The sequence below is a fragment of the Globicephala melas genome, chromosome 6 (assembly GCF_963455315.2).
Source record: "Globicephala melas chromosome 6, mGloMel1.2, whole genome shotgun sequence".
NCBI lineage: Eukaryota > Metazoa > Chordata > Mammalia > Artiodactyla > Delphinidae > Globicephala > Globicephala melas.
The window spans coordinates 80886349-80901101 of record NC_083319.1 but is presented as its reverse complement, the minus strand read 5'-3'; the positions used below and the strand labels follow the sequence as shown (position 1 = coordinate 80901101).

The following is a 14753-nucleotide window of genomic DNA, read 5'->3' as shown; positions in this document are numbered from 1 at the left end:
ATTTTCAAAATATATCTAAAATCTAACTGCTTCTCATCAACTCCACTGCTGCCTCCTTGGTCCAAGCCACATCATCTCTCACCTTCTGACCGGTCTCCAGCTTCCTTACCTTCCCAAGCTCCTCCACTCCTCATACAGTCTGTTCACACAGCTGCCTGAGCAGTCTTTTAAAAATGTAAATTCAGATCATGACACTGCTCTGTAAAACGCTCCAATGCTTACCATCTCTCAGAGTAGAATCAACCTCAAGATCTCTACCGTTGTAAGGTCGTCTCCAATTTTTGGATCTCAATCTACTGCTCCCTGCTGGCTTACCAGGCTCAAGCCAAACCAGCCTCTTTGCTATTCCCAGAACACACAAGCACATTCCCCCCTCACAGACTTTGTCCTTTCTGGTTCTTTTTTTTAAATCAGCTCGTGTGTGTGTGTGTGTGTGTGTGTGTGTGTTTTATTTATTTATTTGCTTGCATTGGGTCTTAGCTGCAGCTCACCAGCTCCTTAGTTGTGGCATGCTAACTCTTAGTTGCTGCATGCTTGTGGGATCTAGCTCCCAGACCAGGGGTCAAACCCAGGCCTCCTGCATTGGGAGCACAGAGTCTTAACCACTGCGCCACCAGGGAAGTCCCTGTCCTTGCTGGTTTTGAAACAGGAGAGAAGGGGCAGGGCACAACCTTTCAAAGAATGACATAGAGCCTCATCCACCAGAGGGCAGACAGCAGAAGCAAGAAGAACTTCTGCAGCCTGTGGAAGGAAAACCACACTCACAGAAGAATAGACAAAATGAAAAGGCAGAGGACTTTGTACCAGATGAAGGAACAAGATAAAACCCCAGAAATACAACTAAATGAAGTGGAGATAGGAAACCTTCCAGAAAAAGAGTTCAGAATAATGATATGAAGATGATCCAAGACCTCGGAAAAAGAATGGAGGCAAAGATTGAGAAGATGAAAGAAATGTTTAACAAAGACCTAGAAGAATTAAAGAACAAACACATAGAAGAATTAACAAACAGAGATGAACAATACAATCACTGAAATGAAAAATACACTAGAAGGAATCAATAGCAGAATAACTGAGGCAGAAGAACGGATAAGTGACCTGGAAGACTGAATGGTGGAATTCACTGCCTTGGAACAGAATAAAGAAAAAAGAATGGCTTTTCCGCCCACTCCCCCCTCCCTGCAAGTGCCGCTTCTGCTGCACTGCGCTCTCTCTGAGCTCCGGGCTCCTACTAAGCTAGTGCCACCGTTGTCTCCCTCCAGTCGCCATCATGATCATCTACCAGGACCTCATCAAACATGATGAGATGTTCCCTGACATGTACAAGATCCAGGAGATTGCGGATAGGCTGTGTCTGGAGGTGGAGGGGAAGATGGTCAGTAGGAGAGAGGGTAACATTGATGACTCGCTCATTGGTGGAAATGCCTCCTCTGAAGGCCCTGAGGGCAAAGGTACTGAAAGCACAGTAATCACTGGTGTGGATACTGTCATGAACAATCACGTGCAAGAAACCAGCTTCACAAAAGAAGCCTACAAGAACTACATCAAGGATTACATGAAGTCAATCAAAGGGAAGCTTGAAGAACAGAGACCAGAAAGGGTAAAACCTTTTATGACAGGAACTGCAGGACAAATCAAGCACATCCTTGGTAATTTCAAAAACTATCAGTTCTTTATTGGTGAAAACATGAATCCAGATGGCATGGTTGCTCTGCTGGACTACTGTGAGGATTGTGTGATACCAAATATGATTTTCTTTAAGGATGGTCTAGAAATTGAAAAATGTTAACAAATTTGGCTGTTTGGATCTATCACCTGCTCATCATAACTGGCTGGCTGCTGCTTTTCATCCACATAAAACCAAGACTTAGACAAATGGGACTGATGTCAACTTGAGCTCTTCATTTTGATGTTGATTTGTTTGGAGCGGAGGCACTGTTTTTGAGGAAAATAAAAAAAACATGTCATGTAGGTTGTCTAAAAATAAAATGAAAAGAAAAAGGAATGTAAAGAAATGAAGACAGTCTAAGAGACTTTTGGGACAATATTAAACACAACAACATTCACATTATAAGGGTCCCAGAAGGAGAAGAGAGAAAGGACCCGAGAAAATATTTGAAGAGATTATAGTTGAAAACTTCCCTAACGTGGGAAAGGAAATAGCCACCCAAGTCCAGAAAGCACAGAGAGTCCAAGGCAGGATAAACCCAAGAAGAAACACGCCGAGACACATAGTAATCAAACTGACAAAAAATAAAGACAAAAGTTATTGAAAGCAACAAGGGAAAAACGACAAATAACATACAAGGGAACTCCCATAAGGTTAACAGCTGATTTCTCATCAGAAACTCTACAAGCCAGAAGGGACTGGCACAATATATTTAAAGTGATGAAAGGGAAGAACCTACAACCAAGATTACTCTACCTGGCAAGGATCTCATTCAGATTTGATGGAGAAATCAAAAGCTTTACAGACAACGCAGGGAGGTGGGGTGGTGGTGTGATGAATTGGGCGATTGGGATTGACAGGCATACACTGATATGTATAAAATTGATGATTAATAAGAACCTGCTGTATAAAAAATAAATAAAATTTAAAAATTTTAAAAAAGAGAACAGATGAAAAGCCCAAACTGATTATTTTATTCCTAGTGACATTTTATATGTTAAATAATTATTTTATAAATTTTTCAGTTGATTATATTGGATTTGATAGGAATAAAAAAACCAAAAAAGCTTTACAGACAAGCAAAAGCTAAGAGAATGCAGCATCACCAAACCAGCTCTACAACAAATGCTAAAAGGACTTCTCTAAGTGGGAAACACAAGAGAAGAAAAGGACCTACAAAAACAAATCCATAACAATTAAGAAAATGGTCATAGGAACATACATACTGATAATTACCTAAAACGTGAATGGATTAAATGCTCCAACCAAAAGACACAGGCTTGCTGAATGGATGCCAAAACAAGACCCATATATATGCTGTCTCCAAGAGACCCACTTCAGACCTAGGGACACATACAGACTGTGAAGGGATAGAAAAAATATTCCATGCAAATAGAAATCAAAAGAAAGATAGAGTAGCAATACTCATATCGATAAAATAGACTTTAAAATAAAGAATGTTACAAGAGACAAGGAAGGATACTACATAATGATCAAGGGATCAATCCAAGGAGAAGATATATAACAATTATAAATACATATGCACCCAACACAGGAGTACCTCAATACATAAGGGAAATGCTACCAGCTATAAAAGAGGAAATCAACAGTAACACAATAATAGTGGGGGACTTTAACACCTCACTTACACCAATGGACAGATGATCGAGACAGAAAATTAATAAGGAAACACAAGCTTTAAATGACACATAGACCAGATAGATTTAATTGATATTTATAGGACATTCCATCTGAAAACAGCAGATTACACTTTCTTCTCAAGTGCACATGGAACATTCTCAAGGATAGATCATATCTTGGGTCATGAATCAAGCCTCCGTAAATTTAAGAAAATTGAAATCATATCAAGCATCTTTTCTGACCACAATGCTATGAGATTAGAAATAAATTATAGAGAAAAAACGTAAAAAACACAAACACATGGAGGCTAAACAATATGTTACTAAATAACCAAGAGATCACTGAAGAAATCAAAGAGGAAATCAAAAAAAACCTCAAGGCAAATGACAATGAAAACATGACGATCCAAAACCTATGGGATGCAGCACAAGCAGTTCTAAGAGGGAAGTTTATAACCATACAAGCTCACCTCAAGAAACAAGAAAAATCTCAAATAAACAATCTAACCTTACACCTAAAGCAACTAGAGGAAGAAGGACAAACAAAACCCAAAGTTAGTAGAAGGAAATAAATCATAAAGATCAGAGCAGAAATAAATGAAATAGAAACAAAGAAAACAATAGCAAAGATCAATAAAACTAAAAGCTGGTTCTTCGAGAAGATAAACAAAATTGATAAACCTTTAGCCAGACTCATCAAGAAAAAGAGGGAGAGGACTCAAATCAATAAAATTAGAAATGAAAAAGGAGAAGTTACAACAGACACTGCAGAAAAACAAAGCATCCTAAGAGACTACTACAAGCAACTCTATGCCAAAAAAATGGACAATCTGAAAGAAATGGACAAATTCTTAGAAAGGTATAAGCTTCCAAGACCGAACCAGGAAGAAACAGAAAATATGAACAGACCAATGACAAGCAGTGAAATTGAAACTGTGATTTAAAATCTTCCAACAAAGGGGCCAGATGGCTTCACAGGTGAATTCTATCAAACATTTAGAGAAGAGCTAACACCCATCCTTCTCAAACTCTTCCAAAAAATGGCAGAGGAAGGAACACTTGCAAACTCATTCTGTGAGGCCACCATCACACTGATACCATAACCAGACAAAGATACTACAAAAAAAGAAAATTACAGACCAATATCACTGAAGAATATAGATGCAAAAATCCTCAACAAAATACTAGCAGACAGAATCCAACAACACATTAAAAGGATTATACACCATGATCGAGTGGAATTTATCCCAGGGATGCAAGGATTCTTCAATACATGCAAATCAATCAATGTGATACACCATATTAACAAACTGAAGAATAAAAACCATATGATCATCTCAATACATGCAGAAAAAACTTTTGACAAAACTCAACACCCATTTATGATAAAAACTCTCCAGAAAGTGGGCATAGAGGGAACCTACCTCAACATAATTAAGGCCTTATATGACAAACCCACAGCAAACATTCTCAATTGTAAAAAACTGGAAGCATTTCCTCTAAGACCAGGAACAAGACAAGAATGTCCACTCTTGCCACTATTATTCAACATAGTTTTAGAAGTCCTAGCCACGGCTATCAGAGAAGAAAAAGAAATAAAAGGAACACAAGAAGTAAAATTATCACTGTTTGTAGATGACATGATGTTATATGTGGAGAATCCTAAAGATGCCACCAGAAAACTACTAGAGCTAATCAATGAATTTGGCAAAGTTGCAAGATACAAAATTAATGTATAGAAATCTCTTGCATTCCTATACACTAACAACGAAAGATTAGAAAGAGAAATTAAGGAAACAATCCCATTCACCATTGCAACAAAAAGAATAAAATACCTAGGAATAACCCTACCTAAGGAGGTAAAAGCCCTGTACTCAGAAAACTATAAGACACTGATGGAAGAAATTAAAGATGACACAAACAGATGGAGAGATATACCATGTTCTTGGATTGGAAGAATCAATACTGTGAAAATGACTATACTACCCAAAGCAATCTACAGATTCAATGGAATCCCTATCAAATTACAAGTGGCATTTTTTACAGAGCTAGAACAAAAAATCTTAAAATTTGTATGGAGACACAAAAGACCCCAAATAGCCAAAGCAGTCTTGAGGGAAACAAACGGAGCTGGAGGAATCAGACTCCCTGACTTCAGACTATACTACAAAGCTACAGTAATCAAGACAATATAGTACTGGCACAAAAACAGAAATATAGATCAATGAAACAGGATAGAAAGCCCAGAGATAAACCCACACACCTATGGTCAACTAATCTATGACAAAGGAGACAAGAGTATACAATGGAGAAAAGAGAGTCTCTTCAATAAGTGGTGCTGGGAAATCTGGACAGCTACATGTAAAAGAATGAAATTAGAACACTCCCGTCATGCACAAAAATAAACTCAAAATGGATTAGAGACCTAAATGTAAGACAGGACCCTATAAAACTCTTAGAGGAAAATATAGGAAGAACACTCTTTGACATAAATCACAGCAAAATCTTTTTTTTTTTTTTTGCGGTACGCGGGTCTCTCACTGTTGTGGCCTCTCCCGTTGTGGAGCACAGGCTCCGGACACGCAGGCTCAGCGGCCATGGCTCACGGGCCCAGCCGCTCCGCGGCATGTGGGATCTTCCCGGACTGGGGCACGAACCTGTGTCCCCTGCATTGGCAGGCGGACTCTCAACCACTGCGCCACCAGGGAAGCCTGCAAGATCTTTTTTGATCCACCTCCTAGAGTAATGGAAATAAAAACAAAGATATACAAATGGGACCTAATGAAACTTAAAAGCTTTTGCAAAGCAAAGAAAACTACAAACAAGACAAAAACACAACTCTCAGAATGGGAGAAAATATTTGCAAATGAACCAACGGACAAAGGATTAATCTCCAAAATATATAAATAGCTCATGCAGCTCAATATTAAAAAACAAGCAACCCAATCCAAAAATGGGCAGAAGACGTAAATAGACATTTCTCCAAAGAAGACATACAGATGGCCAAGAAGCACATGAAAAGCTGCTCAACATCACTAATTATTAGAGAAATGCAAATCAAAACTACAATGAGGTATCACCTCACACCAGTTAGAATGGGCATCATCAGAAAATCTGCAAACAACAAAAGCTGGAGATGGTGTGGAGAAAAGAGAACCCTCTTGCACTGTTGGTGGGAATGTAAATTGATACAGCCACTATGGAGAACAGTATGGAGGTTCCTTAAGAAACTAAAACTAGAACTACCATATGACCCAGCAATCCCACTACTGGACATATACCTAGAGAAAACCATAATTCAAAAAGACACATGCACCCCAATGTTCCTTGCAGCACTATTTACAATAGCCAGGTCATGGAAGCAACCTAAATGCCCATCGACAGACGAATGGATAAAGAAGATGTGGTACATATATACAATGGAATATTACTCAGCCATAAAAAGGAACGAAATTGGGTCATTTGTAGAGACGTGGATGAATCTAGAGACTGTCATACAGAGTGAAGTAAGTCAGAAAGAGAAAAACAAATATGGTATATTAACGCATATATGTGGAACCTAGAAAAATGGTACAGATGAACTGGTTTGCAGGGGGGTGGTGGTGGTGGGATGAATTGGGAGATTGGGATTGATATATATACACTAATATGTATAAAATAGATAACTGATAAGAATCTGCTATATAAAAAAATAAATTAAATAAAATTCAAAAAAAAGAATCACATAGTCTGAGGACATGACATAAACTGATTAGAACCAATAGGTCCAAGTTGGCTGATGATTGACTTCCGCCAGACCCTGAGCACACTAAATGACACACCCACAGGCGCCATGACAGTTCCAAGGCCTACCATAAAGGTGAAAAAGTGGGCGGTGGCCCAATTTCTGGGAATCCCCACCCCTTTCCCAAAATAGCTGGCATACTCCTCCCACTCATTAGCCTATGAAATTACCCACCTCTATAAAAACTGACAAACCCATACCCTGGTGCTGCTCTCTCCTGAGATGGTCCACATTCTGTCTGTGGAGTGTGTTTCTCTCTAAATAAATACACTTCTTACCTATCACTTTGTCTTTGAATTCTTTCTGTAATGAGACCTTAAGAAACTGAGACAAGGTGTGTGATGTCCATTAAAAGACCATGAGTTCAAGTCCCAATCTGGGTTTTTGCTGGGTTCAAGTCCCAGTCTGAGTTACACAGTTTCAGTTTCTCTACTTGAGACACTCTTCACGTGGCTCACTCCCTCAGTTCATTCAGGTCTCTGTTCAGCTGTTATCTTATTATAGAGACCTTCCCCGACTGCCCATCCAAAATAGCACATTCCCTGACACTCTGACCCCAGTATCTGTTTATTATTTCTCCTAGTCCTTAAGACCTCACGTTTTGTTTTTCAATTAATTAATTTATTTATTAATTTATTTATTTTTGGCTGTGTTGGGTCTTCATTGCTGCGTGCGGGCTTTCTCTAGTTGTGGTGAACGGGGGCTACTCTTTGTTGTGGTGCGTGGGCTATTCATTGTGGTGGCTTTTCTTTGTTGCAGAGCATGGGCTCTAGGCGCGTGGGCTTCAGTGGTTGTGATACATGGGCTCAGTAGTTGCGGCTCATGGGCTCTAGAGAACAGGCTCAGTTGTGTGGCACACAGGCTTAGTTGCTCCATGGCATGTGGAATCGTCAAGGACCAGGGCTCGAACCCGTGTCCCCTGCATTGGCAGGCAGATTCTTAACCACTGCGCCACCAGGGAAGTCCCAAAACCTCACATTATATTATGTCTATTTACTGTCTTTTTCTTCGAACGGGTATGCTGGTAAAATGTTTAACAACTAGCTCTCTGAAAACTATTGAAACCGAGCGGGGCCCGGTGGGGCTTCCAGGCATGGAGGCCTTTTTGTCCCCCACTTCTTGTGGCCAAGACACCAGCCTCCATGACCTTCCCTGAGTTCCAAAGGGCAGATTCAAATGGTTGCTCATCAAGGGAGGAGTAGCCAAAAAACCACGCAAGCAAGATTAAAGGGATCAGAGAAGCTCATCAAGATTAGGAGACCAAGACGAGATTAAGGAGGGCAGGCCTTGCTCGCACTCTAATCTTGTCAGAGACCCCACCTTTGAACTATTGTTATAAACCCTCATCAAATCCTCCCGGGTTGAGACACATAGTTTTTCCGAGGCAGGAGCCCACTGTGCCCCCTTTTGCCTGGCAAAGTAATAAAGCTATCCTTCTCTACTTCACCCAAAACTCTGTCTCTGAGATTTGATTTGTCACCAGTGTACAGAAAGGCCAAGCTTTTGGTAACGGTATGAATGTGTTACAGAACACAGTTCACGAGCCTGACGGACAGCGAGGGCAAACATACCGAAACATCGGAGTTTGGAGCAGAAAAAGGTTTATTGCAGGGCCACGCTCAAACTCCCCAATGGTTTTTGTTTTTAATTTTTTTAACACCTTTATTAGAGTATAATTGCTTTACAATGGTGTGTTAGTTTCTGCTTTATAACAAAGTGAATCAGCTATAATCCCTAATGGTTTTTGGGGAAAGGTTTTTATAGGCAAAATTTGGGGTGAGGGCTGCAGGGTGTGTGACTTTCTTCCAGTTGGTTGGTGGTGAGGTAACAGGGCAGAGCTCCAGGAATCTTGTGCTCAGGGACCTTAGTTCTCACAGAATAACTCAAAGATATTGTTTTGTATACCCCCCCCCGCTTTATTTTTGGCCACACTGCGAGACATGTGGGATCCTAGTTCCCCAGCCAGGGATCGAACCCATGCCCCTTGCAGTGGAGGTCCCTATTTTGTATATTCCTTGAGGAGGAAACAGGACCCTACCCCAAGGCTGCACTAATGTTTCTTGACTGTTCCTCCCTTGTTTCTGCAACCCCTCCCTTCCCTGATTAGCAACTTTCTGAATCTGCCCTTTTAAACTTAGGGAAGGTCAAGGAAGCTTAATGAAGCCTTTTTCCTACAAACAAGAAATAGGGGACACAGTAAGGCTTTTGTATCCTGGAGGGCCCCACAGAGCCCTTCTCAGTTTCAAACGTATATATATACATACCTAATTTTTTTTTAATTTATTTCATTTTTGGCTGCATTGGGTCTTAGTTGCTGCATGAGGGCTTTTCTCTGGTTGCGGCGGGGGGGGAAGCGGGGTGCCACTCTTTGTTGCGGTGCGCGGGCTTCTCATTGCAGTGGCTTCTCTTGTTGCGGAGCATGAGCTCTAGGTGTGTGGGCTTCAGTAGTTGTGGCTCACGGGCTCAGTAGTTGTGGCTCACAGGCTCTAGAGTGCAGGCTCAGTAGTTGTGGTGCACGGGCTTAGCTGCTCCGCGGCATGCGGGATCTTCCCGGACCAGGGCTTGAACCCATGTCCCCTGCCTTGGCAGGCAGATTCGTAACCACTGTGCCCCAGGGAAGCCCTACATACCTAATTTTATTTATAAGTTTAGTGATACAAAGGATGTGTAAAACACAATTTACATATAACAAAATATAAATGCTCTTACTGTAGATTCCATATTCTCACAGAATGCTTTTGTTGCTATTTGACAAACTCTTGTATCCATGGCCAGTCTATCTTTGCAGCTAACAAGTGTAGTTCCAGCATAAAAATTGGCTGATATTTTTGTGTATAGAGTGTTGTCCAACACCACCAAGTAATTCTCCAGTTCTCAGGTGCACACAGACTGGGTACCCTCCATTGTAACTCAGTTCTGACACTATGTGTCAGATCTCACAGGTTAGGGGCTCAGTCCTACAGGACTGCCCTCAATTTAGATGCCAACTGTAAGCGCACATTGCACCTGGACTTCTGAACAACCGGCTGTAAACTAGAGGTTCCCATGACCCACTCCTTGGGTTCTTCATTTGTTAAAACAGGTCACAAATCTCAGGGAAATATTTACTTATGTTTACCAGTTTATTGTAAAGGATATTATAAAGGATACAGATGAGCAGCCAGATAAAGAGGTACACGGGTCAAGGTCCAGAAGGATCTTGAGAGCAAGAGTGGAATTGGGGTGTACCACCATCCAGTCCAGAAGCTCATCAAATCTTCCCTGAGTTCCGTGGGCGGGACTGAAAGTTCCAACTCTCTAATCACTGGGTCTTCCTGATAACCAGCTCCATCCTGAGGCTGTGTAGGGAACTCCTCCAGGTCATCCATTAGGATAACTCAGGTGGGAGAGAAAGGGCTTATTATGAATAACAAAAGACAGACAATCCTCCCACTGAGATAATTACAAAGATTTTAGGAGCTTTGTGCCAGGAACCAGGGGCCAAATACAGTTTGTCTTCCAGCCCTCTGTATCTGTGGGTTCACATCCACAGATTCAACCAAGGGAGGTTGGAAAATATTTTTTAAAAGTTCCACAAAGTTCCAAAAAGCAAAACTTGAATTTCTTGTGCACCAGAAACTCTTTACATAGCATTTACATTGTATTAGGTATTATAAGTAATCTAGATAATTTAAAGTATACGGGAGGGGGAATTCCCTGGCAGTCCAGTGGTTAGGACTCCGAGCTTTCATTGTCTAGGGTGTGGGTTCAACCCCTGGTCGGGGAACTAAGATCTTGCAAGCCCCTGGCACTGCCAAAAAAAAAAAAAAAAACAGTATATGGGAGGACACGTGTATAGCTAGGTTAAATGCAAATACTATGCCATTTTATATAATATACTTGAACATCTGTGGATACATCCTCTCGGGGGTGGGGTGGGATCTTGGAACCAATCCCTCTGGATGCTAATGAAATAAAATTCATAATTAACGGCAAGACAAAAATATTTAAACATAAATTTTTTCTTTGCCCCTTTGGGCCTCCTCCCTCCCCTTTACTGTGTATTGTGCATCTGCATTAACCAGACCTCCTTAGGCGATAACATTCCTTTTTAATCTCATCAAGAGTCACAACTCATTAGGAGATAACCTTCCTTCTTAATCTTGCAAGGGGCCAACGTGACTCAGGAGCCACTTCTTTGTACCTGTAGATCTGGATTGTGTAAACTATCAATAATATGTCATTTGATGTAAACCCTTTGTCTCAAGAACTTCTATAATTGTACTTTGACCTCCAAGGGACAGAACAGCCCTCAAAGTTTCTGAAAAACTGTCTCCCAGGTTATAATCCTCAGGTTGGCTCTAGTAAAATTTTCCACTTTTTTTAGATTGACTATTGATTAATTTTTTCATCAACAATACCAAGGGACAACTGTATATTTCCTTAAAATTTTTGTTTCTAAATTTTATTGAGGTATAGTTGTACAATATTATGTGAGTTACAGTTGTACAATATAGTGATTCATAATTTTTAAAGATTATACTCCATTCATAGTTATTATAAAATATTGGCTATATTCCCTGTGTTGTACAATCCATCCTTGTAGCTTTTTTTTTTGGCCATGCCACTTTTGGCTTGCAGGATCTTAGTTTCCTGTAAAGGGATTGAACCCGGGCAGTGAAAGCCCCAGGTCTTAACCATTGGACTACCAGGGAATTCCCCTGTAGCTTATTTTATTTATTTATTCATAATTTTTATTTATTTATTTATTGGGTTGCTTTGGGTCTTCATTGCTACGTGTGGGCTGTCTCTAGTTGCAGCGAGTAGGGGCTACTCTTTGTTGCAGTGCGTGGGCTTCTCATTGTGGTGGCTTCTCCTGTTGAGGAGCATGGGCCCTAGAGTGCACGGACTTCAGTACTTGTGGCATGAGGGCTCGGTAGTTGTGGCTTTTGGACTCCAGAGTGCAGGCTCAGTAGTCATGGTGCACGAGCTTAGTTGCTCCTCGGCATGTGGAATCTTCCCAGACCAGGGCTCGAACCTGTGTCCCCTGCACTGGCAGGCGGATTCTTAACCACTACGCCACCAGGGAAGCCCCTGTAGCTTATTTTATACATAATAGTTTGTTTTGTTTTGTTTTGTTTGTGGTACGCGGGCCTCTCACTGTTGTGGCCTCTCCCTTTGCGGAGCACAGGCTCTGGACGCGCAGGCTCAGCGGCCATGGCTCACGGACCTAGCCGCTCCACGGCATGTGGGATCTTCCCAGACCGCGGCACGAACCCATGTCCCCTGCATCGGCAGGCGGACTCTCAACCACTGCGCCACCAGGGAAGCCCCCAAATTTCATTCTTTTATATGGCTGAGTAGTATTCCATTGTATATATACACCACATCTTCTTTATCCTTTCATCTGTTAATGTACACTTAGATTGCTTCCATATCTTGGCAATTGTAAATAGTGTTACTATGAACATTGGGGTGCATGTATATTTTTGAATTAGTGTTTTTGTTTTTTTCTAACATATACCCAGGAGCAGAATTGCGTTACATGTGTATACTTTTTTTTTTGGCCACGACACCTGGCATGTGAGATCTTAGTTCCCTGACTAGGAATCAAACCCGTGCCCCGTGCAGTGGAAGCACAGAGTCCTAACCACTGGACCACTCAGGAATTCCCAACATGTGTATACTTCTTATCACACAGTAAGTAAGAGGAAAGTGTAGGAATGTCTCTCATTCATCAGAGACGTGAGTAACTTACTTGCTGAATTGAACAATAGCTTTTTATTTATTTATTTGACAAATTTATTTATTTGTTTTAGTTGCCGGCACGTGGGATCTTTGTTGTGGTGCAAGGGCTTCTCTCTACTTGTGGCGTGTGGGCTCCAGAATGCGCGGGCTCAGTAGTTGCAGAGTGCGGGCTCTCTAGTTGTGGCATGCAGTTTTAGTTGCCCTGCGGCATGTGGGATCTTAGTTCCCCGGCCAAGGATCGAACCTGCTTCCTCTGCATTGGAAGGCGGATTTTTAACCACTGGACCACTGGGGAAGTCCCTGAATAATAGCTTTTGAATGGTGGAAAAATATTTATTTAATTTTTGTGGTATCCACAATGTAACAGCTATAGACACACTTTTAATATGCATTATTCATATTTTCTCCATCACTTTCTTAAGTATAGACAATGACCGAAACTAGCCCTGATTTGTAGCATTTGCTGATTTCTGTGGGTAAATACTCCCACCATAGCCTATCTCAAGCTGCCAACAATGATGTCACTGAACATGAGTTAGGAAGAAATGCATAGTAGCACACCATTATGTAGTTCTTCCACCACACAGATACATTAGCATAGATAATAGTGAAATTATTAGAAGGCAATGAATTGGAATATTTATTATCTTTATTTTTATATAACTTATTTAACTTTAAGTTTATGTAATTTAATTTTTGAGGACTTGCAAAATTTCTGAAAATTTAGCAATTGACTCTCATGAGCCCACAGGAGCCAGCTCCAGCACACCCTGGTTTCCTTACTAGATTGTAAGCTCCATGAAAATAATACCTGGCACATAATATGTACTCAATAAATTCTTCTGGCATAAATGAATGAAAGTAATTTTAGTGTTATTTAGTTCCTTGCCACCTAAAGAACCTGATTAAATTAATTTGGGAGGGAAGTAAGAGGTGGGCACTATTTGAGCTGTTGTCAGACTCTCATGCCTTTTCTGAAGAAATCTGGGAGCAGGTTAGATAAAGGGGTAAATTGGTCAGGGAGGCCTGAAATCTCCAGACTGAGGATGAAGAGTGGGAATGTCCATAACATTATCAGTTCAGTCATCCTCCACATAACTTATTATTTTTATGAAACACATTTCTGGGCTTCCCTGGTGGCGCAGTGCTTGAGAGTCCGCCTGCCGATGCAGAGGACATGGGTTCCTGCCCCGGTCCGGGAAGATCCCACATGCCGCGGAGCGGCTAGGCCTGTGAGCCATGGCCGCTGAGGCTGCGCGTCCGGAGCCTGTGCTCCGCAACGGGAGAGGCCACAACGGTGAGAGGCCCGCGTACCGCAAAACAAACAAACAAACAAAAAAACAACACATTTCTGCTGAAATCCCTGCCATATCTTCCAGCCTTCAAGATAAAATTCTAAATTTTATCTAGGTCCTTCATGTTTCCAGCTTAATCACTATTACTGCATTCTATACCCCTCTATCCAGCCTCATGGGGCCATTTACCTTCCCCTGAACTTGCTCTGCACTGTCTTGTCTTCAGACGTTTGACCATGCTGGAGTCCCTTCCCTACCAGGAATGCCCCCCTACTCCTTTCTAACCCAGAGGCATCTCCATTTTTTCACATCCTGCTTGCATAGTTTCTCCTCTCTGAGGTCTTAGCTGGTACCCCATCCCCATCCCCTCTGGCATAATTAATTCTCTAGTATTTTCCTACACTGGAAGGATTTACATGGAGGAGATGTTGGTCAAGGATACAAACTTTCAGTTATAAGACAATAAGTTCTGAAGATCTAATGTACAGTATGGTGATTACAGTTAACAATACTGTCTTGTATACTTAAAGCTGCTATGAGAGTAGAGCTTTCATGTTCTCACCATAACAACACCACAAAAGAGGGAATTCCCTGGCAGGCCAGTGGTTAGGACTCTGCGCTTCCACTGCAGGGCACAG

The 14753-nt window shown here is 41.4% G+C and overlaps 1 protein-coding gene across 1 annotated transcript; it reads left to right on the top strand.

The window, feature by feature from the left end:
• Positions 1-584: 584 nt before the first annotated feature.
• On the top strand, positions 585-5824 carry LOC132597419 (translationally-controlled tumor protein-like). The gene has a single exon (XM_060300006.2). The coding sequence runs from the start codon at positions 1271-1273 to the stop codon at positions 1787-1789; it is 519 nt and encodes a 172-aa protein (XP_060155989.1). The 5' UTR covers positions 585-1270; the 3' UTR covers positions 1790-5824.
• The last annotated feature ends 8929 nt before the right edge of the window (positions 5825-14753 follow it).